At 52.2% G+C, this 26,948-nt stretch overlaps 1 protein-coding gene across 5 annotated transcripts in view; it reads left to right on the top strand.

Moving 5' to 3' along the window:
• The first annotated feature begins 570 nt into the window (after positions 1-570).
• The window catches only part of KSR1 (kinase suppressor of ras 1), a 147,209-nt gene continuing 120,831 nt past the window's right edge, over positions 571-26,948 (top strand). For 4 of the 5 annotated variants that reach the window (XM_056126752.1, XM_056126751.1, XM_056126754.1 and 1 more), the window contains exon 1: positions 571-868. In XM_056126752.1, the coding sequence (XP_055982727.1) occupies positions 674-868 (195 nt within the window). In that variant the 5' untranslated portion in view covers positions 571-673. The remainder of the gene's footprint in view (positions 869-26,948) is intronic. The other variant, XM_056126756.1, reaches the window with a different exon arrangement.

Here is a 26,948-nt window from a genome sequence, read left to right as displayed (position 1 = left end):
GGCTTTCCATCTGGGTGGGTTTGCCGGGCCCGGAAGAAAGCCCCGACCCTTCCTTTACGTCTGACCGCTCGCTGCCTCTGGGGTGCGGACCAGCGGGTCCAGCGCGTCGCGAGTACTTCGGACCCCTTCCCGCTAGATGGCGGCCCCTCAGCCCACAATGAAACCCTGCGAGCTCCGCCACGGTCCCCATCCCGGCCGAGCCGGCCGCCCCCCGAGGAACAGCAGGCTGCGCGCTCCGCTCGAGTCCAGGGGTGTGGGTTCCTGCCCCGCCCCATCCGGGGGTCGCGGGAAGCCCCTAGCCTCCAGGCGAGGGCGGGGAGGAGCCGGCGGCGAGCAGTCCCGCCGGGAACGCCCTCGCCCGCACGGCCCCGCGTCCTCTGCCCAGGGCCAGGCCGGGGCTGCGGCGCACGGGGGGGCGTGCGGGCTGCAAGCGCGGCCCTCGAAGGCGCGGGCGGGCGGCAGGTGCGCGGCGCGGACTACAAGTCCCGGCATGCTCCGCGGCGCGGGCCCGGCCCCCTCGGCCGCTTAAAGGCTGGAGAGCCGCAGCCGTCGGGTCGCCGCGGCTTTCGCTTTGCAGCCGCGGCTGAGCGGGCGGGCGGGCGGGCGGGCGGCGGGGCTTTCCTCTCCGTGCTCCCCCGGGCACCCCCGCAGCCCGCGGCCCCGATGCCGAGGCATGGATAGAGCGGCGCCGCGCGCGGCGGCGATGGGGGAGAAGAAGGAGGGCGGGGGCGCGGCGGCCGGCCGGGCGCTGCAGCAGTGCGGCCAGCTCCAGAAGCTCATCGACATCTCCATCGGCAGCCTGCGAGGGCTGCGCACCAAGTGCGCCGTGTCCAACGACCTCACCCAGCAGGAGATCCGGACCCTGGAGGTAAGGGCGGCGGCGGCAGCGGCGGCGGCGGGAGGGGGCGAGCTGCCTGGGCGGGGGTCGCGGCGCCCTGCTGGTCACCGCAGTCCACGCCTTCCCCCCACCCCCCGCGGTGGCATCCCGGAGCCCGGAAGGCTCCCCCTTCCTCCTTCCCCTCCGCGACGAGGCCGATCGAGCGGACCCCGGACCAGCGCCGCACCTTGGGCGGGATTCGGGGGAGCCGGGCTCCGGGGGGCGCGGGGAAGCGGCTGGAGGAGCCGGGGGGCGGGGCGGGCCCGCGCGGACACCCGCCGCCGCCCCTTCCCCCGCTTGCCCCCCGTTTCCAGGGTGCTCCCACGGAGGAGCCTCGCCTGGACTTTTTTTTTTCTTAAAACCCGTGTCGGGGCCGAGCGTCCGGGGGGCTCGGGGGTCCCACAGGGGCTTGGGCGGGGGAGGCCCCTTAGCGTGAAGCCGGGCCCGCGGGCTGCTGCCACCGCGCTTCCCGCCCCGGGCTCGTCTCGTCGCTTCCCGTCCCCTCCTGCTCGCTCGCGGCTGCCGCGGCTCCGAAAGTGCGTGCTGAAACGGCGTTTTCACCGCCCAGGCGCCGGGGGCTTTCCCTGCGCGCCGCCGCGGCCGCGCCTCGCTGCCCCCAGCCTGATGACCAGCGGGTCCCCGCCACTCCCTCCAAACGCTGGAGCGGGGCTTAGGGAGGATTATGCCGCCGAAGGCAGCCTTGAGGGAGAAGAGGACACTTGGGAAGGGGTGCTGGGAGACACAGCCCCGAGGGTGGAGAAATATCCTCGCCCCCCCGCCCCTCCCCCTTTCTTTGTCGCGGGGAAAGCGAGGCAGTAAAGGGAAGGGGAAGCAGCAGCGGACTGTTGGGCTCTCAGAACCGGGAGCTCCTGTCCCCTCCTAGAGGGACGCTAGTGTGGTTCCTACTTGCTTTTGTCCAGAGACCGGGAAGGGTGTGACCGTCGAGGGAGTAGTTAATAGTCTGCAAGATTGGGGTGTCTGTGCATGGTGCATCACCCCATCTGGTCTCCAGCAGGTCTGGGGATGTGTTGTTTCTTTAGAACCTTAATATCTTCCCCTCCCCGACCCCTCCCAATAATTGCCTTTGCCAGCTGTCATTGGCGGGTGGTTTGGGGGTGATTATTCCAGATCTATCCTCGCCCCTCTGTCTAGGGTGATTATTTCTGACCGAGCCCTCACTCCTCTGTCTATGTGTCAGGCTGGGATCCCCATTTGAGCCCAAACACTCTTAAGTTTTGTTTTCTTCAAAGCTACCCAGATCAGGGATGTTGGCAGCATCCCCTCAGTGTTGGCTATTATTTTTGTTACAGTTGCTATAGCAGTCTGACCAGGACCTCCTGTAAAAAACAAACCAACCAACAACCAACACTGCCTCCTCCTTCTCTCCCCACCACCCCATCCCCCAGCTCTTTCCTCCATGGACTCTTCTGCATGCAGGCAGCTGTTTTTCAAGCGGAGAGAGAAACTGGTTCCTTGAACACAGCCAAATGTGTGTGCCCAGCAAAGTTTTGTTTTGAAGCTGGCACATTTAGGGGGCTTGTGGGCTCAGTTCTGTTGGAGGGGTCATGGTCAGGCCCTTGCCCCTCTGGTTCACCTCTGGTGGCTGCAGTGTGCTCCTGGTTGCAGGGCCAACTTGAAACCCTTGGCTGGGCCTACTCTGGAAATGGTGCTTGGCTATGCCAGTCGCCCGAGCTCCCACAGCGGCTCCTTCCCACCAAGTGGTGAGCGCTGGGCCAGAGCGTGCAGCTCCGGGCTCCGTGGCCTTCCTCCCCTGTGTCTGCTGAGTGATGCATCAGATCTGGCAGCTTTGAGGCCCGGGGAGGGTCAGCCCCAGCTCTCTTGGTGTCTGGGACCCACCCTGCTCCCTGAAAAGAACCCGGGTAATGCCAGGGGTGGAAGTTCATGCTCCTGGAGTTCCCCAGAGCTGCCTCCACCACCAGTCAGTTTGGGGGAGTCACTGTATTCTGGAGGCCCCAGAGTCTCCTTACTTGAACCGGGAGGTAGGGGCATCTTGCAGCCCTGCATTCTGTGCTGGAATGAGGGGGTCCCCAGTGGGTTGAAGCCAGTGATGGTCATGCCATCCCTGTTTTGAAGGGGTTTGCGTTATGAAAGATTCTAAGGTTTAGTTACCAAACTGACGAGATGGGAGGAAGCATATTACTGAGGAGAGCAATTATTGCTAAAGAATAATCGGTACTTATGCAACTCATATATGTGAATAATTTACCTCTGATGATAGGGAGGGGTGGAGGAGGGAGAGCCACAGCGCTGACATGCCACCTGGGGTCCATCCTTGAGCCTTCAGGCAAGGCCCCTGAGTCCTGAGCGTCAGGCTTCCTGCATGTACAACGGGGCTGGTGCGGCCACTGCCTGCGGTGTTGGGTATCTGTAAGTGCACACTCTTCCAGCCGAACTTACCGGAGCGAGGGTCAGGTGCATTTTGCACCGCTGCCCAGAGGGGAAGCTGCTTCTCTATCTGGCTCTTGGTTCTTCTCTCTGTGGGTGACAGGCCAGGGATGGCCACAGCGGACTGGGTGCCCAGCATGATGTGGTCAGGCGGCCTTGTGGTGATGCCCACTGTGGCTTCCTTCCTGCTGGCACCTCCCCAGCCCCAGCTCAGGGCCCCAGAGACAGGCCTGCAGTGTTGAGTGTCTCTCCTTCGAGAAGGTGCTGGCCACTGGATTGGCTTGTGTAGCCACGCTGGGCTTTTCCCCAAGACTTAGAAGCCACACCCGCAGTGGTCTGTGTTCAATTATTACTCAGAGTGAGAAAATGCAGGAGATGGTCCTGGACACCTTGACCAGTCCTGCTGCCGGTTTGTGAGTAGAAAGTTGGGATGGTGTGTGGGCTGCAGGATTGCAGGGCTCCTGTTTCTGGCTCCCAGGGGCGGTCTGGTTTGAATCCAGGCTGTACTGTTGGTGCACTACATGTCTATCAGTGTGTGGGACTCTCCTAAGACTCCCTGGAAACCCATCATCCATCATCTCATTTTCCTCTCCATGGGATGTGAGGGATAGAATGGGAACCGAACCTGAGTGCATGCGGAAGATGGGCCGCTTCTTCCCTGCAGACCCCGTGCCCTGTCTCTCTTAGACCCTCAAGGGGTCTGAGCACCCCAGGTGAGGGCAGGTGTCCTTATTCCCCAGCTGTCCTCCCTTCTGGCACCCCCAGCCATGTGCTCAGTCTCTGAGGAAAGGATGGGGTGCCACCCTGCTGCACAGACACCAAGGCGTAAGCGATTTGCCCACTTGGCTCCTGGCACGTCGAAGGTGGAGATGATGAGTTCTTCTGTTTTTGGAGACCCTTTTAGTATAATGGGGGTGGGGCTGGGAAGATAACGATAGTGACTCCAGTACCATGGCCCCATGAGTGCTGGGACGTAGACTCTGGCTCCAGGACGGCTAGCCCAGCCTTTAGTGGAGCATGTCCTCAGAGTCTTTTGTTTTGTTTTGTTTTGCTTTTTTTTTTGAGCCACAGTCAGTGGTGCTCAGAGTTTACTTTTGAGTCTGTGCTCAGGGATCATTCCTGGTGATGCTTGGGGGACTCTGTGGGGGCTCAAACCTGAGTTGACCACAAGCAAGGCAAGCACCCTACCCACTGTGCTGTTGCTCTGGTCCCTACAGTCTGGGTGAGTTTTCTGATGATGCATCTCTACAGACATGATGATGAGATCTGTTTCCCCTTTGCTTCAGCACCCCCCCACCCACCCCACCACCAGTTTTAGCATCACACTACAGGTCTTACTTCCCCACATACTGAAGGGGTGCAGAGCTGGGACTCTACCCCTTGTTTGAGGGGTCCAACTGCCCTGGAAACTCAGTCCCTCGTGAAACGTGCCACATGGTTCCTTGCTGGTGACTAGGAGAGGGGCTAGCAGTTTCCTTATATTGTGAGCATGGGGAGGGGTTTAGGGAGGGGGTGGAAGGCCTGGGTAGCAGGGTCTGCGGGGGGAGTACAGGGCTGAGCAGCCAGCTTGTGGCTGAGACTCCTGCCTTGCTCTTTTGGAAAGGACACCCTTCTAGGAGAGGCTGATAGCAATCCTTTATTCTTACGTTTGTCCCAGAGAGAGAGAGAGAGAGAGCGCGCGAGAGCACTGTGTGGGTGCCTTTGGGGTTCTGGGGAATGACCTTTGTGCACTGAGAGGGCATGTGTGGGAGGAGACTCCTGCTCCCCTGGTCTGTGCTGAGCTCTCCACCAGGCCCTTGGCATGAGTGACTCCATTGTTGGTTTTTTTTTTTTTTTTTTTGCTTTTTGGGTCACACCCGGCAATGCTCAGGGGTTACTCCTGGCTCTGCACTCAGGAATTACTCCTGGCGGTGCTCAGGGGACCATAAGGGATGCTGGGAATCGAACCCTGGTTGGCTGCATGCAAGGCAAACACCCTACCCGCTGTACTATCGCTCCAGCCCCTGAGTGACTCTATTTAGTACTCACCAGGACCCAGTGGGATTTAATCTCCATTTTGCAGGCAGGATGTGGTGGCTCTGAGGGCCTAAGATATGGAGTTAGTAGCTGGCTAAAGCTGAGTGACTTGGTCTTCGGACTCAAGTTCTGAACTTTGTAGCTGCCCCTAGTGGTGGAGAGAGTCTAGTCAAAGTCATGGCTGCTGTGCCCCAGGAAGTGACTACTAACAAAGGGACCAGTCTAGGACCAAGTATCCGATGGCTGTCTATTGGATGACTAGACCTAGTGGGGCAGCCAGACTGGCCAGTGGCTGGGCTGGGACCTCAGTCTGCTTCCCTTAAGTCCAGCCCAGCACAACCCTAAAGACAGGTCAGCAAACTGACATCATCAGCTCAAGGTTGTTCTCATTCTGAGGAAGGGGAAGCACCCCAGAGATCCCCGCACACAGGCGTGTTTAAAGGGATGCCTGCTTATTCTTTCGGAATCACTTTCTGCTCAACGGTACTCTTGAGCTTTCTATGTGCATGAAATTATTTTAAGAATATATATTGGGATAGGGGTCAGAGAGTTAGCTTCGTGGGATGCTTGCAGGCTTTGCATCTGGGGGTCTGGGTTTTAAATTCCTGGCACCATATGGTACCGGAGCACAGAGGGGAGCAGCCCCCAAGCACTGCCAGGCATGGTCCAGAAGCTAAAATCAAACAAAAAACAATGTAATGTATGTACACAGCGAAAAATATAAATGTGCAAAAGGAAAACATCATCCATAGTGCCTGCATCGTGTGCTTAGGGTTCTTTCTTTCTTTCTTTTAGTGGGGCTGTACCCAGTGGTGCTCAGAGGGCCATGGGATTCTGGAAAGAGAGTGCACCTGGGGACATGTGCTTAATTACTTGAGCCACATCCCCAGCCGTCAAAGTTAATTGTCAGAAGTTTGCTGTAGACTGGGTAATGCATTTGTGAGACCTTGGGTTTGTTCCCTGGCATTGCAAAAGAACAAGACCCCCCCCCCCCACCCCACACACACACACAAACACACCAAAATGCTTGCTTGATATTCTTCCAGGGGTGGTTTAGTATGTATCTATTGTGTGGTGTTGGGATTAAACCCTGGACCTCACTGCTCCACTGCCAGCATTCCTGGTCTAATCCAGGCTCTTTGTTGCCTGCATTTGTCTGTGAATGTCTCATTTGATGAGCATACCAGTTGCATTGCCAGGTAATAGTCTATCTATACTGACAGACCAGCATCACCACTGTTAGTGCTTGCATTGTGTGTTCATGTCCTAAATTTATGAAACCAGATCCCAAGTGTTGACCATTTAGGCTGTGTCTGCTGAACCCTGCTGTTATAAATCACACTACAGGAGTTCCTCTCCCTAGGAGTGGAATTTGTGGGGTCAAAGTGTATGGATACAGTTCATGTTAGTCTTATTCTTGAAGGCCTTTGGGGCATAATACACGGCCAGTCCCCCTGTAGGAATGTTGGAAGTGATGACTTTGCCCTTGGATCTGCATCCTCCCGAGGAGTGTCAGCAGGAGTCTGGAAGTGGACTCTGTGGCTGAGGTTCTGGGTTCTGTGTCCAGGAATGTGGGGGTCCTTGTGGTTGCCTGAGTGAAGGAGACCCCGCCCCTTCCCAGGCCAACCAATGAGAAGCAGGAGTTCTTTACCCCCAGACTGCTGGGGGAGGCCAGGGGTGGCCCCTACAGGGCAGCACATGGCCCTATGGTGAGTGAGGTCTGCAACACTGACGCTTGTGGGCGGTACTTCACTACTGAACGTACCCTTAGTTTTGTCAACCGCAGACATCAGTGAGCCATTTTGGGTACCTGGCTTTGGGGGTGATTTAGTGGAGAGCTGGATTCCTAAGGAGAGAGCAGAGGATCTTGCTGATTCCCCTCTGTTCCAGCCCTTTCATCTTGCTGTTGAGGAAACAGCAGGCCTGAAAGGAAAGTGATTAAGCAGGAATCCCCCTAAGGGAATTAACCGGTCTGAGGTGGAGAGGTGGAGAGACGCGTGGTTAAGAAGGGAGCACTGAACTGGGAGTCAGACCTGAGGACTGACTTGCGCGAGAGGTTATCCTCCTGACTACTGTCCCACCGTCCGGTGATGGGGGTTTGCGGGGCTGTGCTTAAAGGAGTTTCCTGCTGGAGGAAATGAGCGGCTTTGCTTTCCCAGTCTCCTCTCAGTGCTTTAGGGAACTTGCGACCTGGAGACAGTCTTGGGGGAGCAGTCTCATTCCTGTCGGTGGGGGCCTTCTGTGGGTGTGGGGGATACTAGGGATCAAACCCAGAATTCTTGTGTACGAGACATAGGGTGGGACCTTTTCCAAAAGCCAGTCTGCCCAGGGGGATCTGAGTTTCTGTATATGGCTTTTCTTTTTTTTTTCTTTTTGTTGTTGTGCTGGGTGGAACCTGAGGCCTCATACATACCCTGCGAGTGCTGGGCTGCTGAGCCGCATCCCGGCCCTGGTGTGCTTTCCAGGCTTCTCAGCTTTCATTGAAAGGTGCCCTGGGACTGGATGACTGAACTCTTACTGCCGCAGGGCCCGGTGTTTGTGTTAATCATCCTTTCCTGCAGATTTTTCATTTTATTCCAGGGTCCGTGGTTGTGGTTTGGTTTTAGTGCTGAGGACAGAACCCCGGGCCTCTGCGGGCAGAGCCTGTGCTCTCCCTCTGGGCCACAGCCCAGGCCTGTTGTGATCTGAATGTCAAGATGATTATAAATGGTTGTGATTACTTCCAGAAGATGCAACCTTTAACTTGGGGCCTTTGTTCCCATCCTGACTTTCTTCTCTGTTGCAGACTCCAGGTGGAGATACACGAGGCTCGCTCCGGGAACAAACGTTAGGATCAAAAATGCTTTGTTGGGGCTGGAGTGATAGCACAGCGGGTAGGGCGTTTGCCTTGCATGTGGCCGACCCGGGTTTGACCCGGGTTTGATTCCCAGCATCCCATATGGTCCCCTGAGCACTGCCAGTGGTAATTTCTGAGTGCAGAGGAGCTAGGAGTGACCCCTGTGCATTGCCAGGTATGAACTCCCCCCCCAAAAAAGCAAAAAAAATGCTTTGTTGTTTTTCCAAGGGAGACTAGGTTCATGGGGCTGGAGCTGTACACTAGGTAGGGCATTTGCCTTGCACGTGGCCATCGTGACTTTGATCCTAGCACCCCATATAGCCCCCTGAGCACTGTCAGGAGTTATCCCTGAGCACAGAGCCAGGATTAAGCCCCGAGCAGCACATGTGGACTAAAAACTGAAAAGAAAAAAAAGAAAAAGAAAAAAGAGTCTTGGTTCATAGTGCCACATCATTTGCAACAAAATACACACACACACACACACACATGTGCCACACACACACACACACACTATATTTCTCTGTTGTTGTGGCCTTGGTGGGTGGCAGTATGCTTTAACTGGGCGGGTTGCCTTTCACAATAATGGAGCGGAAATCATCCTGTTGCCTTGCTGTTTCACTCCCCCCTTTCATTTTTCCACCCTCGGAATAATTGCGAGAATGAATAAAGACTTGTGTTTCACATTTTTAAAAGGGCTGGGGGGGGGCGTGCAAGGGGGGAAGAGAGCATAATGCAGTATATGGAATAGATCAGCCATGGTTAGAACAAACAACTTTTCATACAACTTAAACTATCTGTTGAATCTGCAACATACTGATTCCCAGAGCGTTTTGTTTTCTGCAAACCTGATGGGAAGTTGTTTGGAGAGTGGTGCCTCTTTGGCAAGGTGCCTGGTGGTTTTGAGTCACAGTTGTCAATTTATTTGGGTCTGGCTTTGAGGTGAGCAATAATAGGATTTGCTTTCCTGATGGTGCCCATAGAGTTTTGCTGGCTGGATTGAGGCCTTGTTTTTAAAAAGTGTGATGTATTCGATATGCCAAACACAGTAACAACGAAGTCTCCAATGAAGATGTTACTGGGCCCGCTCGAGCAAATCGATGAACAATGGGAGGACAGTGACAGTGACAGTGACAGTGACCTGAGGGCTGGAGAGAGAACTCCACTGTCTGAGCACTTGTTTTATATGTGGGACGCCTGGGTTTGATCCTTGCTAGGGCATGGTCTGCCTGAGCAGTGAGCCACGTGTAGCCTCTGAGCACTGCTGGGCTTGGCCCTGCCACCAGCCAAAAGGAAAAAAAAAAAAAAAATGCAACTTGAGTGTTCTCACTCATTCCTGAGACATCAACTTGTGGGCCTCTTTTCTGAGTCTGGGGCTGTGGCAAGGGGTTAATTCAGTCTCCCCCATACAGTTTTCTGCAAGACCACTCCTGTGAAGGGGGCTTTTGAAGAAGTCCCCAAATAAGGTTTCCTGGACTTGCTTGTTTTCCCACTGAACATTCCCGGAGAGAGATTGTCTTAGGTCATGTGCAGAGAAGGGACCAGGAATGGGGGAGCTCAGTTTTAACAACCGCCGCTGTTAAGGTTTCTATGTTTGGGAGAGTGATGTTCCCTTCAGGACTCCAGTTAGAGTGGATCCTGTAGGCTTAACCCAGCCAGAGGTGGTCCAGGGAGGCTGCATGGGTTCCAGCCCCAGAACTGCTCTTCACTTCGTTTTTGCAAGATGTTCCCAGTAGCCTCTGTGTGTGGACCTTGCCCACGTCCTCAGCCCTGCAGACCAGCCGGCCCCGGGGCCAGAGCCTGCTGGTAGAACCCTCCTGTTAGCCAAGACCCTGGTAGATGACGATTGGGTGTGTTGGAGCCTGGGGCTGCCGAGGGCAGGGGGAGGGGCTGGGCTGCAGACAGGGAATGCTTTTTAAAACGAGAGGAAATGCTGGCTCAGAATGGAGAGGAAAGGAAGCAACTTCCTGTTTCTGGTGCTGACCGTTTGAGAGGAGGAGCTTCTCCAGCCCCTGGTCCAGCATGGGCTTAGTCCAGCGGGCCACCTGAGGCCTGATGGAGCCGTGGCTGCACCCCACAGCTGAGGTCTCTGCAGCAGAGTGCCAGCCACCTCTCTTTTCTTTCCCCAGGTCACCCATCAACAGACAGGTGGTTTCCAAAATGAATGTCTGGATTTAAAGATCTCCCAAAATTCCGAACATGCTAGCATGCCAAGGGCCTGACATTTACTCGGTTTGTCAGCTTCCTCATGATGGACCCCCCTGGTTAGGAGTTTGTGTGGCATCCGTGCCTCACGACAATGGTGAACGAGGCCCTTTACATTTTTTTTTTTTTTTTTTTGGTTAGGTCCACTGGTTGGATGTTCGAGGTCCCAGGGTTTTGTGGTGCTGGGGCTGGGGGCATGCAACCAGGGGTAGAACTCAGGGCCTTGGACGTGCTAGGCCTGTGCTCTGCCACTCGTGCTATCTCCCCAGCCTGGAAGGTTCTCTTGTCATCCCCAATTTATTTTTACTTACTTATTCATTTAATTTATTTTATCTTTATAAAGTAGTTCACAATATTTGATTACATTTACTATTCGAACACCAATCCCACCACCATGACACTTTTCCACCACCATATTTCGGATGTTTCCATCCCGAATTCCAACCCCTGCACCCCCAAAGCGGAACCGAAATAATTTATTTTGTATTGTTTGTTATGCATAACCTACTAAAAATGATCCAAAAATAGGTTTCTTAGAGGAAAGTGTGTGAAGATTGTTGTTATTTCACCCAGGAGTCATTAAGCCCTTCTAGAAGAGATTAGTAACCTATTGTTAAAGTTTTGAGCCTTGTATAGCACTGTCCTCCCGTTGTTCATCAGATTTGCTTGAGCGGGCCCAGTAATGTCTCCATCGTGAGACTTGTTATTATGTTTGGCATATTGAATACGTCACAGGTAGCTTGCCAGGCTCTGCCGTGCGGGCGAGATACTCTCAGCAGCATATATATATATATATATATATATGCATGTGTATATCATTAAAAATATATTTCCCCCTAAGATTGGTTGCCTTCTACTTTAACCCCCATCAAATGTGCTGCGCTACTCTTGGAATCTCAGTGTAAAGTATGAGATGTGCCCCCCTGCCAGCCGGGTCTTGCTGACTCTGCTTTCCTCTGTGGTCTGTGTCCCCGCAGAGGTGGTTTTCTGTGGTGTTTGTTTTGTTTTGCCCTGTTGGCTCTGTTCTCTCAGGGCCACGTCCTTTTTGCTGGCCGCTTCAGATCTCCGAGCTGGGCCTCCCACGGCTGTCCCCGGTCCCAACGGGAAGAGGGCGTCTGGGGCTGGGGTGCTGAGGCTGCAGGCGGGACTTGGAGCCTGCAGGGGGAGGCCCTGGGGCCAAGAGGTCGCCTTCACATCCTGACTCTATTCTTTGCTAGATTTGTGAGTGCTCTGGGCTTGTTTTCTTGTCAGCTAAAAGGGGGGTAGGAATAGGTTTATTTTGGGCCCGTGAACAGTTGTGGCGATGCAGGAGGCGCTGGGCAGAGCCTGGTACCTAGAAGAAATTCAGTGGGTTAGTTTTTTTTTTGTTTGTTTGTTTGTTTTTGTTGTTTTAAAAACGGAATCGCTTCTTCCTTGGCTTATTCTGAAACTGATTTCCAGTTTCCTCTCATCTCTCCCTTTGGACAGTTATACTTTCCTTGGCATTTTAAAAAAAAAATGGAATCCCAGTGAGATGCACAGTGACAAAGTTGTTCATGATTGGGTTTCAGTCATATCATCTTCCAGCACCTACCTTTGGCCATTTTAATTGTGATATTTCAGCCAGTGGTTATGCTGTTTTGTGCCAGAGCACTCGTTCGTTTATTGGATGGTTTGGTTGTTTCCAGATTTCTGTAGATAGACATTTCTGTCTGGAAATTACCCCCCCCCAACAAAAAAATAAATAATTTCTTCTTTGTAGTAGTGGTGCCTCTTTACTTTTGTTCCTATTCTGAATCTATTTCCTTGGGATTATTCCCAGGAATGGAGTCGCCAGGTCAAAAGGCATGAGTATTTTTTCAATTACAGTAGCTGCTAAACTGTTTTCAGTTTTTTACTTTTTCTGTCAGAGCTGCCTTGAAAATGGCAACTCATACTTTCTTTGCAATCCTTTTTGGCCTCTGGGCATTTCTTCTTTCATCAACTTTTATTTATTTATTTTTGTTGGGGGGAAGGGTATTAACTTCCCTTGCCTTCCTCTCTCCTTTCCCCATCTTTTCCTTTCTCTCTCAACGACTTTACTAAAGTAGAGGCTGGAGACAGTGCACAGGGTAGGGCACTTGCCTTGCTCGTGGCAGGCAGACCTGGAATCCCATCAGGTCCTCCGAGCCCACCATGAGTGATTCCTGAGTGTAGAGCCAAAGTCAGCCCTGAGAATGGCTGGATGGGGCTCAAGAAACAAAGAACCCCAAGGCAAATTACTTTACTGAAGAACAATTGACAAAATCATTCCCCATCTTGGATTTACTGGTTGTCTCTTCTGTTTAGTCCTCTGCGACTATGACCTGTTGTGTGCCAGCTCTGTTTTGGGCACCGGGGGAAGAGCCATGAGGAAGGCAGAGAGGTTTCTTGAGTGGAAGGTGAAGAAAACCACCACAGACAATTAGACAGATGCTCCCCCCACCTCCCCAGCCACCCTGGAATAACAGAAGTGGGATAGAGTGAAGGGGGTGGGGAGAAGGCTGCTACCTGACTACCTGAGCTCAGGCGGTCAGGAAAGGCCTTTCCAGAGAAGGTGACATTTGAACTGCATCTTGAAAGAAGAGAGGACAGCAGCTTCCTGGAAGCCTGGCTGAAGAAATCAGCAGGTGCAAGAGCCCTGGGGCAGAACAACTGGTATATTCCAGGGGCCGGAATACAGGCTGGTGCTCTCACAGAGGGAAGTGGAGAGCCATGAGGACCATGGGGCAGGGGCTGACTCTGAGGTCAGGTGGGTTGGCAAGGGCATGATGGGTTTGGGCCACCAGCTTCCTCCAAGAAGTTTCCTTGTGCTACTAAGGCCAGAAAGTCAAGGACCCGATGAAAGAAAAGCTGTTCAGAGGTTTTGTTGCCAGTAGACCTGGGCAGCGAGAAGGGCAATGAGGAGTTGGGGGAAGAAAATGGAACTGAGGAGGGCCTGTGCTGAGGAGTATGCAGGTCAGGTGGGGGGTGTACCGGAAGTCTTGGGCTCCTTTGGAGACTCAGAGAAGTGGCAGCATTCATGGTCACATGGAAACTAACCCTGGGATCCCCACAGACTGTGGTGGCACAGGGGGAGTTTTGTCAGGAGGGAGTGGTCTATGGTGCCCATTCCTGGACTCCGTTTGGTCTGTGGGCTGAGGACGGGGGACAGGTAAAGGTCAGGCAGAGGGTCCCTTTCCCACCTGACTGGACTCTCCCAGTCGCATGCCCTTGTTGAAAAAATTACAGAAATAGGGGCTGGAGCGATAGCACAGCGGGTAGGGCATTTGCCTTGCATGTGGCCGACCCAGGTTTGATTTCCAACATCCCATATGGTCCCCTGAGCACCACCAGGAGTAATTCCTGAGTGCAGAGCCAGGAGTAGCCCCTGTGCATCGTCGGGTGTGATCCAAAAACAAAAAAAAAAAAAAGGGAAATAAAAAAAGAAAATACAGAAATAGAGAAGTAGATACGTGATAGATAATAGGTTAGATCAACAGTCAGGACATCGGTAATAGAAGCAGTTGGCTGGAGGATAGGGCACTTGCCTTGCTCATGGCAGATAGACCTAGAATCCCATCACATCCTCCGAGCCCACCAGAGGCGTGCCCAGGCTCTTTCATCAGTCAAGTGCCTTAGTGGAAAGCACTAGAGCAACTGCAAAGCGGAAGAATCCACTCTTCCAGTAATCAGCCGTGGCTCTCAGTTATGCACCAGGTTCTGGGCCCAGCAAGGGAGGGTCGGTCTGCTCAGCGGGGGAGTCTGTGGTACTGGCGAGTGTGGAGAGGCCCTGGTGCCCACAACTGACTTATCTTTCCTCCTTGAGGGGGGCAGGGGTTGGCAGTGTTCTTGGTGCAAACTAAGCGTTGCCCTGAGCCTCACTGTCTCTTCAGAAACTCAGCTGTCCCCTGTAAGGCCACAGTCTCAACCTGATGGGGCGGGGGGAACGCTGGGCCTCTGCCAGGGAAGGGGCCCTGGGAACTGAAGTTGCCACCCTAGGACCAGATATGACTCTCTGGGCACCCATTTATGGGAAACGAGTGTGAGAAAAAACACGGGAAACCCCCTTTTTACTCAGCGGCTCTGCCCAGCCTCAGAGGGGTTCTGATCTGGGCCTGAAGGGGAATGGAGGCTTGGGGACCTTCTCCCTTTTAGCATTTTCTTCCTTAGGAAGGGAAGGTATGGATGGCTAACTGATCAGGTGCTTCAAAATGCTCAACTTGGGGATCAGCCTGGCGTATGCTTCCAGTCACGGAGAGCAGGCATGGGGAAGGGGCGCTGCCGTGTTGTTTGAGGCAGAGGGGCAGCTGGACGCAGAAGCTCTCCATGTGTCATGCTGGGGGGTTGAGGTTCAGCTTTGACCAGAGCTGCCCAGTTCTGTGGGTTTCTGGTCTAAGAGCTTGTAGCTAGTCTGTGGGTTTCTGGTCTTAGAGCTTGTAGCTAGAGGGGAAGGGAAGGCCAGATCCTAGGAAAACAATAATTTGGGTTCTGCACACAAACCTCCCCTCAGTTATGACCCGTGGGAGGTTTTGACACATTAAGTTCTCACAGGATTCTCTCAACCAACCCCTCAGGAAGGAGAACTTTGTCAGTCCACTTTGGGGATGAGGAAATGAGGCCCCAACTGTCATCGGTGAAGCTGGGGTTCAGATCTAGAATTGTCTGAACTCCATCGTGTTGTTTTATTGCACCCCTAAGATTTACTTGACTTTGGGTCTTGTCTAGGCAGAGAGTTCAGAAATGACTTTGGTAATGCTCATCATCGGCGAGAAATAATTCTGGGGAGAAAAGGGTCTGGGGCCTGGGGAGAGAGATTGGTGCTTTGCATACAGAAATCCCTGAGTTTGAACCCCAGAATCACTGGGTCTGATCCCCCCACCACCCACATCCTGTGATTGAAATACTCTAAAGTGGTCAATGGCAGGAACAGATAGTGGGTAACCGTCTGCGGAGGAAAGGAGGTAGGTGAAGGTGAGGGGGTGGCTCCTGGTTGGGAAGGAGGCGGGAGAGGCGTTGTTGCGGGGAGGGACCCAGTTACCTGCTTCTGGCTCAGAGTAGGGCCTTCGGGGGGGGGGGGGGGCGGTGGGGGAAGGTGGCAGGTATGGTAAATGCTGGGGACAGTTCTCGGGAGGAGGAAGGTGACAAGTTCCCAGGAGATTCCCTTGAGGGCCCCGATTCTGCCAAGCCAGGGAGCAGAGCCGCATTAGAGAATGGAACCTTGTCTTTTTTTGGGTACCTTTTTCTGTGCAGTGGCCCGGTGGTTTCTGAGGAGAGGTGAGGCGTAGAGACAAGAGCAGGGCCAGACTGGTAAGTGCAGCTCATCGACAGCTCATCGGGGGGTTTTAGGAAGTGGTCCGAGAGAAGAGAAACCAAAAGCCAGAGACGCAGCCCTATGCAGACAGCCGTGTGTGCTGGACCCCAACTGGACTTCCAAGGCCATTGCACCCTTCCCTGGACCCTGTAGTCACAGGGAACTTCTGACAATGCTTAGAAGAAGGTTTCAGTAGGCCCCCAATGACTAGGTCTTGTCTTGGGCATTGAGCAGCTCCAAAGACACTTCCTCTGGGGCTGTGTTTGATTTTAGCCATTTTTGGTCTCAGTGCCCAGAGCCGTGGGTCACAGGAGAGTGGCCTTGGGTGCTTCGTGGCACCAGAGTTGGTTGGGCGTGTGATGCCTTCAGATGAGCCATGTCCCCCTGGTGATGGAGCAGCGGAGTGATCCTGGGGGCCCTGGTTGACCAGTGACCGGCCCCTTGGGTCCACCTCTGGCTTCTGAATTGAGCTGGAAGGTTGGAAGCACCAGCAGTGCATGTCGTGGGGATGGGGCTCAGGTGTTCTGCAGCAGGGTTCAAACTCACCTTGCTGCTAGTCTTTGCGTACAGCTCCCTCATGTTCTCTGTGAGATGAGCCAGGTTCAGCACAGTGGCTGGTGCAGAGGGAAGCTCTTGTTGCTGTACGCGACTTTTTTTTTTCCTGGGGGGCCACACCCAGCTGTGCTCAGGGCTTACTCTGAGCTCAGGGATCACTCCTGATGGTCTTGGGGACCATATGGGATGCTGGGGATTGAACCTAGGTGGCCTCCTGCAAGCATCCTACCCACTGTATTTTTGCTCCTCCACCCTCTTTTCTTTTCTTTGCAAAATAATAGTTTTATTTAAAGAAATTCACTTGGAGTGATAGCACAGCGGGTAGGGCGTTCGCCTTACACGCGGCCAACATGGCCGACCCGAGTTCGATTCCTCCGCCCCTCTCGGAGAGCCCGGCAAGCTACCGAGAGTATTCGATGTGCCAGACACAGTAACAACAAAGTCTCCAATGGAGACGTTACTGGGCCCGCTCGAGCAAATCGACGATCAACGGGAGGGTCTTTACCTTTACTTTTTTACCACCCTCTTTTCTTTTCTTTGCAAAATAATAGTTTTATTTAAAGAAATTCACTTGGAGAAATGTGAGGGAAGAGAAAGATACGAGCTCAAGAGCAATTCTCAATATGGGCCTCTAAGAGAAAAAAGCCTTTTTTAAAAAAAACATTTTTTTATTTAATTAAAGAATTACAAAGTTATTGATTGTTAAAATTTTATTTATTTTTTATTTGGGTGCCATACCTGGCAATGATCATGGGTTCTGTCCTCAGGGATTACTCCTGAGGTACTGGCGGGGGGCGGGGTGGGGAACCAGACGGGATGCGGGGGATCAAATGCGGGTTGGCCGCATGCCAAGCAAATGCCCTACCCACTGTATTATTGCTTTGGCCCCTGAGAGTTGAGTTTTAGACATACAATGTTCTTGCACCAATCGCACCACCAGTGTCAACTTCCCTCCTCTAGTGTTCCCAAAGTTCCTTCTAGTCCCTCATTCCCCCTGCCCCAACACACACACACACACACACACACACACACACACCAGCCTTGCCCCTTGACAGGCAGGCACATTTTAAAGTTTAGTCGTTGTAGTTGGGATCTCATAAGTTTCAACAACTCATGTTGTTGAGTCTGTGGTTTGGATATATAGTCTCTCCGTATTACTTGTCCCCCTTACCCCCACTCCCCCCCAAAAAAAAGCTAATAAAAAACCTTAAAAAATATAAATCCAAATATAAGTAAAAAATAATTCCAGTGGCTGGAGAGGTACTACAGAGGTTAGGGTGCTTGCCTTGCATTCAGCCGGCCCAGGTTCAGTCCCCAGCATCCCACTCGATCCCCCGAACACTTCCAGAAATGATTCCTGCACACGTAGGAGTATATAGTAAATCCTGAGCACTTCTGGCTGTGCCCTCTAAAACAAACAAACAAAATAATATTTCTATCTGAAGAATCTCTACAACACTGTCTTCCCTGTGTCTGTCTGTGATGATGTCCCAGTTATCAAAGGCAGTTTGTCCTCTGGAGGTGTAGTGACCGAGAACTGTTTGTTTTCATCAACAAGTAGTTCCTTCGTCCCCATATGGGTTGGGTGCCACATGGACGGGTTCAGACATCAGGGAAATGACAAGTCACGAGAATGGCTTAGTGGGATCTGCAGAGTTCTGGTTTGGTAACTGGGGGAGCCGTTGGTGAGTGAGTGAGAGCTGTGTCTTTCAAAGGTGACATGCTTGGGAAAACTCAAGCAGGGAGCCACCCTGGCTATCATTTTATTTAATTCATTTTTGTTGTTGTTGTTGTTGGTTTTGGGTTACACCCCGCGTACTCTGAACTTACTCCTGGTTCTGTGCTCAGGGATTGCTCCTGGGGGCCCTAAACCCTTGTGCTGTTTCTCTACCCCAGGCTCTGAGCAGTGTAACTATAAGTGAAGGACCAGGTGAGCTTTGCAGAAGCAGGTCAGGTTTGTATAAAGATCTCACAGGGCTTGGGGGATCCATGAAGATCCACCTGGGCAAAGAGCTCTGGAAACCCCACAGGGACAGAGGCCCAAGAAGTGAGCCGGGCTTGTTGGAACCCCGCTGTCCCCTTGGGGAGTTGCAGCCAGACGTCTCTGCACAGACTCGGGGAGGAGTCATGTGCAAGAATCTCTTGTGCTCGTGTGGCCCGGGCCTGGCACCTAGGGATGAGGAGGAGCGATGGCAGCTGAGGACAGTGTGCCTGGCAGTGTGATCAGGGCTCCCTGTGGCTGGGAGTGAGAAACTCTGCCCTTGTTTCCTACTGGAAAAGGAAGCCTGGTGCTGAGACACTCACCTGTTACCCAGAGCCTGATGTTCAGACAGTGCTCTCCGGGGGTGGTCCTGTTTCTGACAGGGCAAGCAGTGGCAGCTGTGGCTCTGCTTTCCACAGGAGTGTCCCCTGCCCAGCCCCTTGCATTGCTCTCACGGACCCAGCGTAGTGTGTGTACCAGCATTCCAGGATAAAAGAGTGGCTGACATCTCCCTCCCTGCAGGGGAGTTTATCCCATCCATGCAGTCATTCAGTGGGAGACTAAAGCCAGCCAGGGGCGAATATTTGCCTGATTGCCATGCAGAAGAAAAGTGAAAGCAGTGCCCTGCATCTGTGCTGTGGACGTGTGCCCTGAGCTGGAGAGGAGACGCACGGACCCACGTCTGCCCATGTTCTGTGGCGGGAAACAGAATGCAAAATGGTGCATGGGTGCGGTGCTTGTGGTCCTGTGAACACACAAACACAGGTTTGGGGCCCAGGGTCAATTCCGTGGTGGAGCAATTGCTTCTTTGCTAGTGTGAGGCCTCAAGTTTGATCCCTGGCACCACCCGACTTGCTCAAGTGCGATTTGAGCTGCTTTGCTGTTTGGGATTCCTGTGGCCACAGTGTGTCATCTTCAGTGCATTGCAGCCAAGTGTGTGGAAGTGTCACCCCCGCCCTCAGACGTCACTGCCACCTGAGATGTGTATGAGCGCATCAGCCCAGTCTGTGAGCAGCGTAACTGAGCATGTGCAACCCCTGATCATTGCAACAGCAAAGCAACAGCCAGAAGAGCAGAAGGTGACACAGTTCCGCAGAGGGGGAGCCTGGGGGACCTGTTTTTGGGCCACTCCTTGATGATAGTTCTTCCCCTTCATTTTCTTTTTATTTTTTCTTTCTTTTTTTTTATTTGATAAGGTAGTTCACAATATTTGTAGCACTGTAGCACTGTCCTCCCATTGTTCATGGATTTGCTTGAGAGGGCGCCAGTAATGTCTCACAACAAAGTGAGGCTTGTTACTGTTTTTTGGCGTATCCAATACATCATGGGTAGTTTGCCAGGCTTTGCCGTGCGGGCGAGATACTCTCGGTAGCTTCACAATATTTGATTAAATTTAATATCCAAACACCAATCCCACCACCATATTTGGGATGTTTCTATCCCAAGCCCCAATCCCTGTCCCAAAGCACAACCAAATAATATGTTTTGTATTGTTTGTTATGAAAAACCGTTGAAAATGCTACAAAAAGGTATCCATAGAGGAAACAGTGTGAAGAATGTTCTATTTTAGCAGGGGCCACTAAGACATTCTTTAGGATATCGCTAACATGTTAAAGGTTGAGTGATGTGAACTTTTGTATGTATCTGAAAATATGTATGTATGCAAATATATGTATATAATATGTATATATATTTCCCTCTATGATTGGTTGCCTACTATTTGAACCCCATCAAGTGTAGTGTGGTACTTTTGGGGAATGGGAGTGTCTTATGATGTGTCCAGGAATAGGTTCACTCGTGGCATGCGGAAGGGAGCAACGTGACGCCTGCCATACCCATTCGTTTTCTCACGGAAGGAATGAACGATGAGGGGCTGGAGAGATGGTACAGCAGGCAGGGTGTTGGTTTTGCATGCAGCTGACCAATCCAGATTCAGTCCCTGGCACCACATATAGCCCCCCAGGCACAGTAGGAGTGACCTCCGAGCTCAGAGCCAGGGGTAAGTCCTGAGCACTGCCGTTATTCTCCCACACAAACAAACAAACAAGAAAGGAATGAATGCTGAAGTGCTTGCTGAATGGGCACTTCACTGGTGCTCAGATATAGGAATGCACCTTATCAGGGACCCCTGTTCCCACCTCCTCCTTGCAACTTGGGTGACTTAGCCCCTTCCCTTCTCTATGCCCCAGGACCCCTGGGGAACAGTGCTGACTCCCCAGTGCTGGAATGAGAATGTGACGTGGGCTGCAGCTGCTTTCCAGGGTGTCAGCCTCCTGCCGATGCCCTGTCCTCCCTGCATTCCCCTGAGAAGCAGGGACATCAGAGACCTGGCAGGGGGGAGCCAGAGCAGCCGCCCCTGAGGAGAGAGAGTGCCACCCTCAGCACTTAGGCTTCAAGGCATGGAAGCATCCAGCCTCCTCCCTGGAAGCTGGTTGGCTGATGCAGAGACTCGCAGCTACTTAGGGTCCTGGATGCCAAGAGAAGCCCTCTGGGTGTCTGGGTGCTGGCCAGGAGGACAGGGAGGATGAGAGTAGAAACTTCCTGTGCTGGGCACGCATAGGGCACCCAGAGGACTGTCCTCACTTCCAGCCACCTTGGGGCACGTGTTTCCCACCTCTCTTGCCTCAGATGGAGCTGAGGCTCACAAAGGCAAAGTCGCCTCCCAAGGTGATGCTGACACACAGGTGAAACCCAGATTGGGGTCTGGCCCGTGACCAAGCCTGCGCTATTGCACATTCTGGGGTCTGTGTAGTTTCTGCTGCCGCTCTGGGAGTTTGCAGTAGCAGGGCACACAGAAAAAAGTGCAGTCAGCTGAGCCCTCCCTTCCCCTCCCTGCAATGCCACTGCCCTTGCCCTTGGCAACTCCAGAGTGCTTAGGGGACAGCTTCAAGTTCCCAAAGTTAGGGGAACTTGGAGAGAGATCTGGGGCGGGGGAGATGGCTCAGAGGCATGGAACACTTGCTTTGCATGTGGGAGCCCTGGTTTGAAACCCAGTGTCACGTGGTCCCTGGTACACCAGCGTGTGTGACCTTCAACAAAATAGAGTGAAAGAGGTTGGAATGATTGTACAGTGTGTGTGGGGGAGGGGGGTGGTATTTGCCTTGTCGGTGGCCAACCCAGTTTATGTTTAATCCCCAGCATCCCACAAGCACCGCCAGGAGGGATTCCTGAGTGCAGAGCCAGGAATAAGTCCTGAGCATCGCCGGGTGTCGCCCCCAACCCCTTGCCCCCTATCCCCCCAATTGACAGATTTATAGATGCTTCCTTTAAAAACCCAGGTTTGCTCCTGCTAGCCCTCTGTGTGCAGGCGTAGGGCCCCCCATTCCCTTGTCCTCCAGTCCTCCCCTATCTCTGCTGCACCCCCTTTCTGCCCCTTCCTTTCCTTGAACTCACCAGGCCCTTGTGGGGTCTCCTTGAGCCTTGCGCCCTCGGGATGCTCCTCGCCCCAGGGTTGAGATCTCTCAGCACCCCACTCCCCACTGTGTGTCCTTTACATGAGCTGTGTGGTTTTACTTCCGATTGTTGTCTCTGCTCCATGGAGTGAAAGCACCAAAGGGAAGGGACTCTTGTCTGTCTCTTCACCCAGATCCTCCCTGAGCTGTAGAATCCATAGTGATCACGTGATGGAGAGAAACATGGCAAAAGCAAGCAGGTTAGAAAGTACCGTGCCCGTGCCAGGCGCTATTTGGGTGTCAGAACCAGCAGGGCCCATTGAGTCACTTTCCAGTTGGGGAAATTGGAATCACTGGAATTCCAGGCAGTCTCCTGGGGAAGAATTCTTTCTCTCTCTCTCTTTGTCACTCTGTCACTGTCTCTCTCTCTGTCTCTCTATTTCTGTCTCTCTGTCTCTGTCTCTGTCTCTGTCTCTCTGTCTCTCTGTCTCTCTCTCTCTCTCTCTCTCTCTCTCTCTCTCTCTCCTCCCCCCACCCCCAACCCATCCTTGTCTTGGACAGGATAATACTGGATATGGCCCCATGTCTGTGATTAAGGTTGCAGTAATCTTCTATGTCAAGTTCCAAAACCTACCCTCCTGCCCTCCCCTCTGGTTTCAACAGTTTTTATTGCTTGTGCAGCTCTTGTTGCCATTTTTCTTCTCACTGAGCTTAGGTTTCCATTTGGGTTGCTTGTTTTGGTCACATATCCAGAGACATCAGACTGAATGCTTGTTCAGATGCCTGGGACGCTGCCAACCTAGTTCCATCCACAGCACCAGGTGGTCCCCTGCAGTCCTGGAGGCCCCGGGCAACCCTGAGCACTGGAACACCCAAGCAGAACTGCATCCATGCGGCTGTCACATCAATTCATCCGTGCAGTTCGCCACGAATCTCTGTCCCACTTGGGAGGCCCTCAAAATCTAAAATGTTAAGATTAGGGATATAGCTCCAGGGCAGAATACCTAGCACCTGTTCATTGTGAAACACTGGGTTTGATCCCCAGACCGCAAAATAAACTAGGTTTGAGTGTTTCAACATGACACCAAGTGCTTAGTACATACTGTAAGTACTGTCGATGGTATTGCTGATCAAGAACAAATATGATCTGGAACAAAGATCTTCCCCAAAAGCTGAGAAGAGAAAACAGAAGCTTGGGACATCTGTAATCTAAGACTAAGGTTTGCCTGGGAGAGATCTCGAATTAACTGAGCTCATGCTCCTTGGCTATGGAGCAGGTTCAATGTGAGATGGAATTCAGAGGGGCTGAAGGAAAGCCAGCTGCATAGGCAGGTGCAATAGGGTGTCTGCAGCTAACAGGACACTTACATGGGGTGAAGGATGGGCTCCCCAGACACTGTCAGAGCTGCTCCTGCTGTAACACCACCAGCAGAGAGAAGCACATGTCTGCATCTTGAGATTTGAGTATGCCAACACACCTCCACACTGGGCTCTAAGCCTTATGTTGTAGTCCTGAGAGAACCAGTTCAGTGGGTTCCCAAGATGCAGATTTGTTAAAATTAGGATAAGGACCAAGTTGGATTTCAAAAGAATCGGGAGACTGGAGAGATAGCTCAGGAAGCTGGATAGAGCACCTGTTTTGCATGCAGGTGTTCCAGGTTTGATCCCTGGCACTGCACAACTCCTGAGCAGCATGCCAGGAGTCACCCCGAATCACCTTGAAACAAACAAAAAAAGAATTTTATGCTAGAGAGATTTTTTCCCCCTCAAAGATGTTAATTGCAAGATAATACATAGTAACACAGAACTGCAAAGAACTTAAATATCCAATGTCTTATGCATGTGTAGCCTTAGGATATGTGTAACACTAGAGCACGTTTATATTTGTGACTTAAAAAATGCCAAAATCTTTGGTATATAAAGTGTTTGTAAGGAATTACTGCTGGAAAAAGTTTTCCTCTATTAGGGGAAAAAAAAGGTTCCTAACTAGTCTGACTCCAGTGAATTATTAAAAATGAAATACCTGAACAAAAGAGGTTTATGAGGGCTGGAGTGATAGTACAGTGGGGAGGGTGTTTGCCTTGCATGTGGCCAACCCGGGTTTGATCCCTGGCATCCCATATGGTCCCCCAAGCACTGTCAGGAATAATTCCTGAGTGCAGAGCCAGGAGTAACCCCAGTGCATTGCCAGGTGTGACCCAAAAAAGACCAGAAAAAAAAAAGAGGTTATGCATTACTTGTGAGGTTTTTTTTTTTTGTGTGTGTGTGGGGGGAGGGGCAGGGGAATTTTGGATCACACTTGGCAGTGCTCTGGAACTGTTTTGGGCTTGGTTCTTGGGAGCTGCTCCCAGCAGTGCTTAGGGGTTCATGGGTTGTCAGGGATCAAACCTCCTAGGCTTCTACTTTTGAAACTTGTACTCCAGCCCCTTTGGCCATCTTGCTGGCCTACATATACTTAGAATGGTGGGTGGCTCATCCCCAAATTGTGGGATAATAGTTCATTTTCTTCTTGGTATATTCCTTTTCATTGATAAATTTTCTGTAATAAACATGCATTTCTCATATGGGGGGAATTATGTTATATATAAATATATTGAAGGGAGTTTTATGCCCTTTAAAATGAAACATTTTGCTGGGCCTGAGACATAGTATAGTGGGTAGGGTGTTTGCATTGGATGTACCTGACCCTGGCTTGATCCTTGGCACCCCATTTGGTCCCCTGAGATCCACCAGGAATAATCCCTGAGCACAGAGCTAGGAGTTAAGCCTTGAGCACCACCAGGTGTGGCCCTAAAGCAGCAGCAGCAGCAGCAGCAACAACAACAACAACAACAACAACAACAAACTAAAATGAGCCTTTTGGGCCAGAGAGATAGTCCAGGAGTTAAGAAACCTGTCTTGTATACAGCTAACTCTGGCTGGACTCCCTGCGTTGCATATGGGCCCCTGCGCACACTCCCTGAGCACGGGGGTCACTTCTGACCACAGAACCAGGAAAAAACCCTAAATACTGCCAAGTGCGGACCCCAAACCAAGAGAGCTGAGCCATGCCACAGGCACCGCCATGTCCACTCGCCTGCTGGCCTTGTTCTTTAGGTTCTTAACCAAGGGCCGGAGTCATAGTACAGCAGGTAGAGCGTTTGCCTTGCATGTGGTGGACTTGGGTTCGGTCCCCTGCGGTCCCCCAAGCCTGCCAGGTGGGATTCCTGAGTGCAGGGCCAAGAGTAACTCCTGAGCATTGCCAGTGTGGCCCTCAGACAAATAAATGAACAGATTAATGAACTAAATCTCTGAGGAGGTGCAAGCTAAGCATCTGAGATTCATGGGGACATACCAGTCCCCAAATGAAAATTCTGGAGCACCCTCAGGAAGGAGTAGGCTGAGTCCCCGTCCTGCCAAAGCCCTGGCATTTGCACCCACATCCACTGATGCCACCATGCTGATGGCCCAGCAATCCCCCCCAACTCCCGTCCTCCACACACACACACACACACACACACACACACACACACACACACACACACAGGCTTCACAGGAATCTCTGCAGACTCATCCTGGTTTTACAGATCCTGAAGTTCCTGGACATCTCCAAATTCCACAGTGTTGAAATTCCAGTAGGAGCACGCCAAATTAGAGGCGACAGAAACACAGAAACTCAACAGACAAAAGCAGTAACACAGAAGGCTCAACCGGGCGGGCGACGTGAACAGCTTGGTAAACCCTCAGGCAAAGACTTACCAAACCCATGCTGAGAGATAACGATTTTCACAAATTTGCTTTCACGGAAGTATTTTTGATAATTCTTTTAGCCATTTAGTTATAACAAGCAATGTAAAAGAAATTGTTAATAAATAGCAGTACTCCTACAGTTAAAAAAAAATAATAAAATGAATTGTTGTGTGCCTGCTAAGGGGGTGCCTGCTTTGGAGGTGGTTGGGAAAATGGGGATAATGGTGGGGGGGGAAGGCCATTTAGGTGGTGGGTTTGGTGTTGGGTCATTGAAAGCCTGTAACAATTGTTAAAGTAGCACTGTAGCACTGTCCTCCTGTTGTTCATTGATTCGCTAGGGGCCCAGTAACATCTCCATTGTGAGACATGTTACTTTTTTTGGCATTTCGAATATACCATGAGGAGCTTTTCAGGCTCTGCTGTGTGGGCAGGATACTCTCGGTAGCTTGCTGGGCTCTCTGAGAGGGACGGAGGAATTGAACCCGGGTTGGTCGAGCAAACACCCTGCCCGCTGTGCTATGGCTCCAGACCAGAGTTGGGGGAAAAGTGGGTGCTGGGGTCTGGGGCTGGGCCTGGGGGAGCAATCATCCTGCTACCAGTGTCCTGGTCTTGCAGATCGTGTAGGGGACCTAGTCTTCCTGCATTTGCTCCAGCCCTTTGAACCATTCCTCTGTCCTCTCGTTTTATTTTTTATGCCCAATGTAAAATATTAACTATTTTATTACTCAGATCTTGTCCTCAGCATAACATGAATATGTGCATAGAGGGTGTGGCTTGAATCTTCAGATCAAAATTAGATCTCCCCCTCCCCCCCAAATGTATGAACAGGGAGCTTGGAGGATGAGGGATACTGGGTGGGGGTGGGGGTTGGGGTGGGGGGGGTGTAGTTCTTTGATGGGTGCTTTGAAGTGAAGTGATGTGCTCTTAAAAGTAATCTGAAACCAGGAAAGGGCCTTAGATGCTATCAGCTCAGTGCTGATGCCCTGAATGAGCCTAGCTTTCCTCCACCACTTCCCGTGACTTCCACACTTGGTCCCTAGCTCAGGGCACTGACTATTGTGCTTGGAAAAGCTGAAGGGGGTCGCCCCCACCGGTTCCCAGCATACTCCCCCCTCCTGGCCGCTCTGAGTGACAGCTCCTGACAGCTGTCACTCCAAGGAATTGCTTTAAGTGGAAGGATGCTTCCTTTCCCAAGATACCCCCATTGCCTCCCAATCTAAAAAACGGGCTAAACGGCCATTTATTATGACTTAGGGACTGACCAGTTCCCGATTTCCCAGGCTCTGCTACCCATGAGTCTGATTGCCCCCTCCCCAGGCCTCCTTTTCTCCTTCCCTGGGAGTGTTAATGGCACCAGTTCCCACCCCTCCCCCCCAACACACACACACACACACACACACACACACACACACACACACACATCCCATTCTACTTGTGAAACTCCTTTTTTTGTTGTCTTAGAGCCATGCCCTGAGGTTCTCTATGCTCAGTCCTGGCTCTGCCTTCAGGGATCACTCTTGATGGTGTTCTGGGAACCCTGTGGGGGTGTCGGGATCAAACCTGGGGTGGCCTCATGCGAGGTCAATGCCCTGCCCACTCTCTCTTGCTCTGGACCCTCTGATTTTGTTTTGAGGCCATGTGCTATGGTAATCAGGGGCTGCTCC

The sequence above is a fragment of the Sorex fumeus genome, unplaced genomic scaffold (genome assembly GCF_029834395.1).
Source record: "Sorex fumeus unplaced genomic scaffold, SorFum_2.1 ptg000063l, whole genome shotgun sequence".
NCBI lineage: Eukaryota > Metazoa > Chordata > Mammalia > Eulipotyphla > Soricidae > Sorex > Sorex fumeus.
Note: the sequence above shows the minus strand (reverse complement) of the source record. Positions and strands in the feature narration are given on the sequence as shown.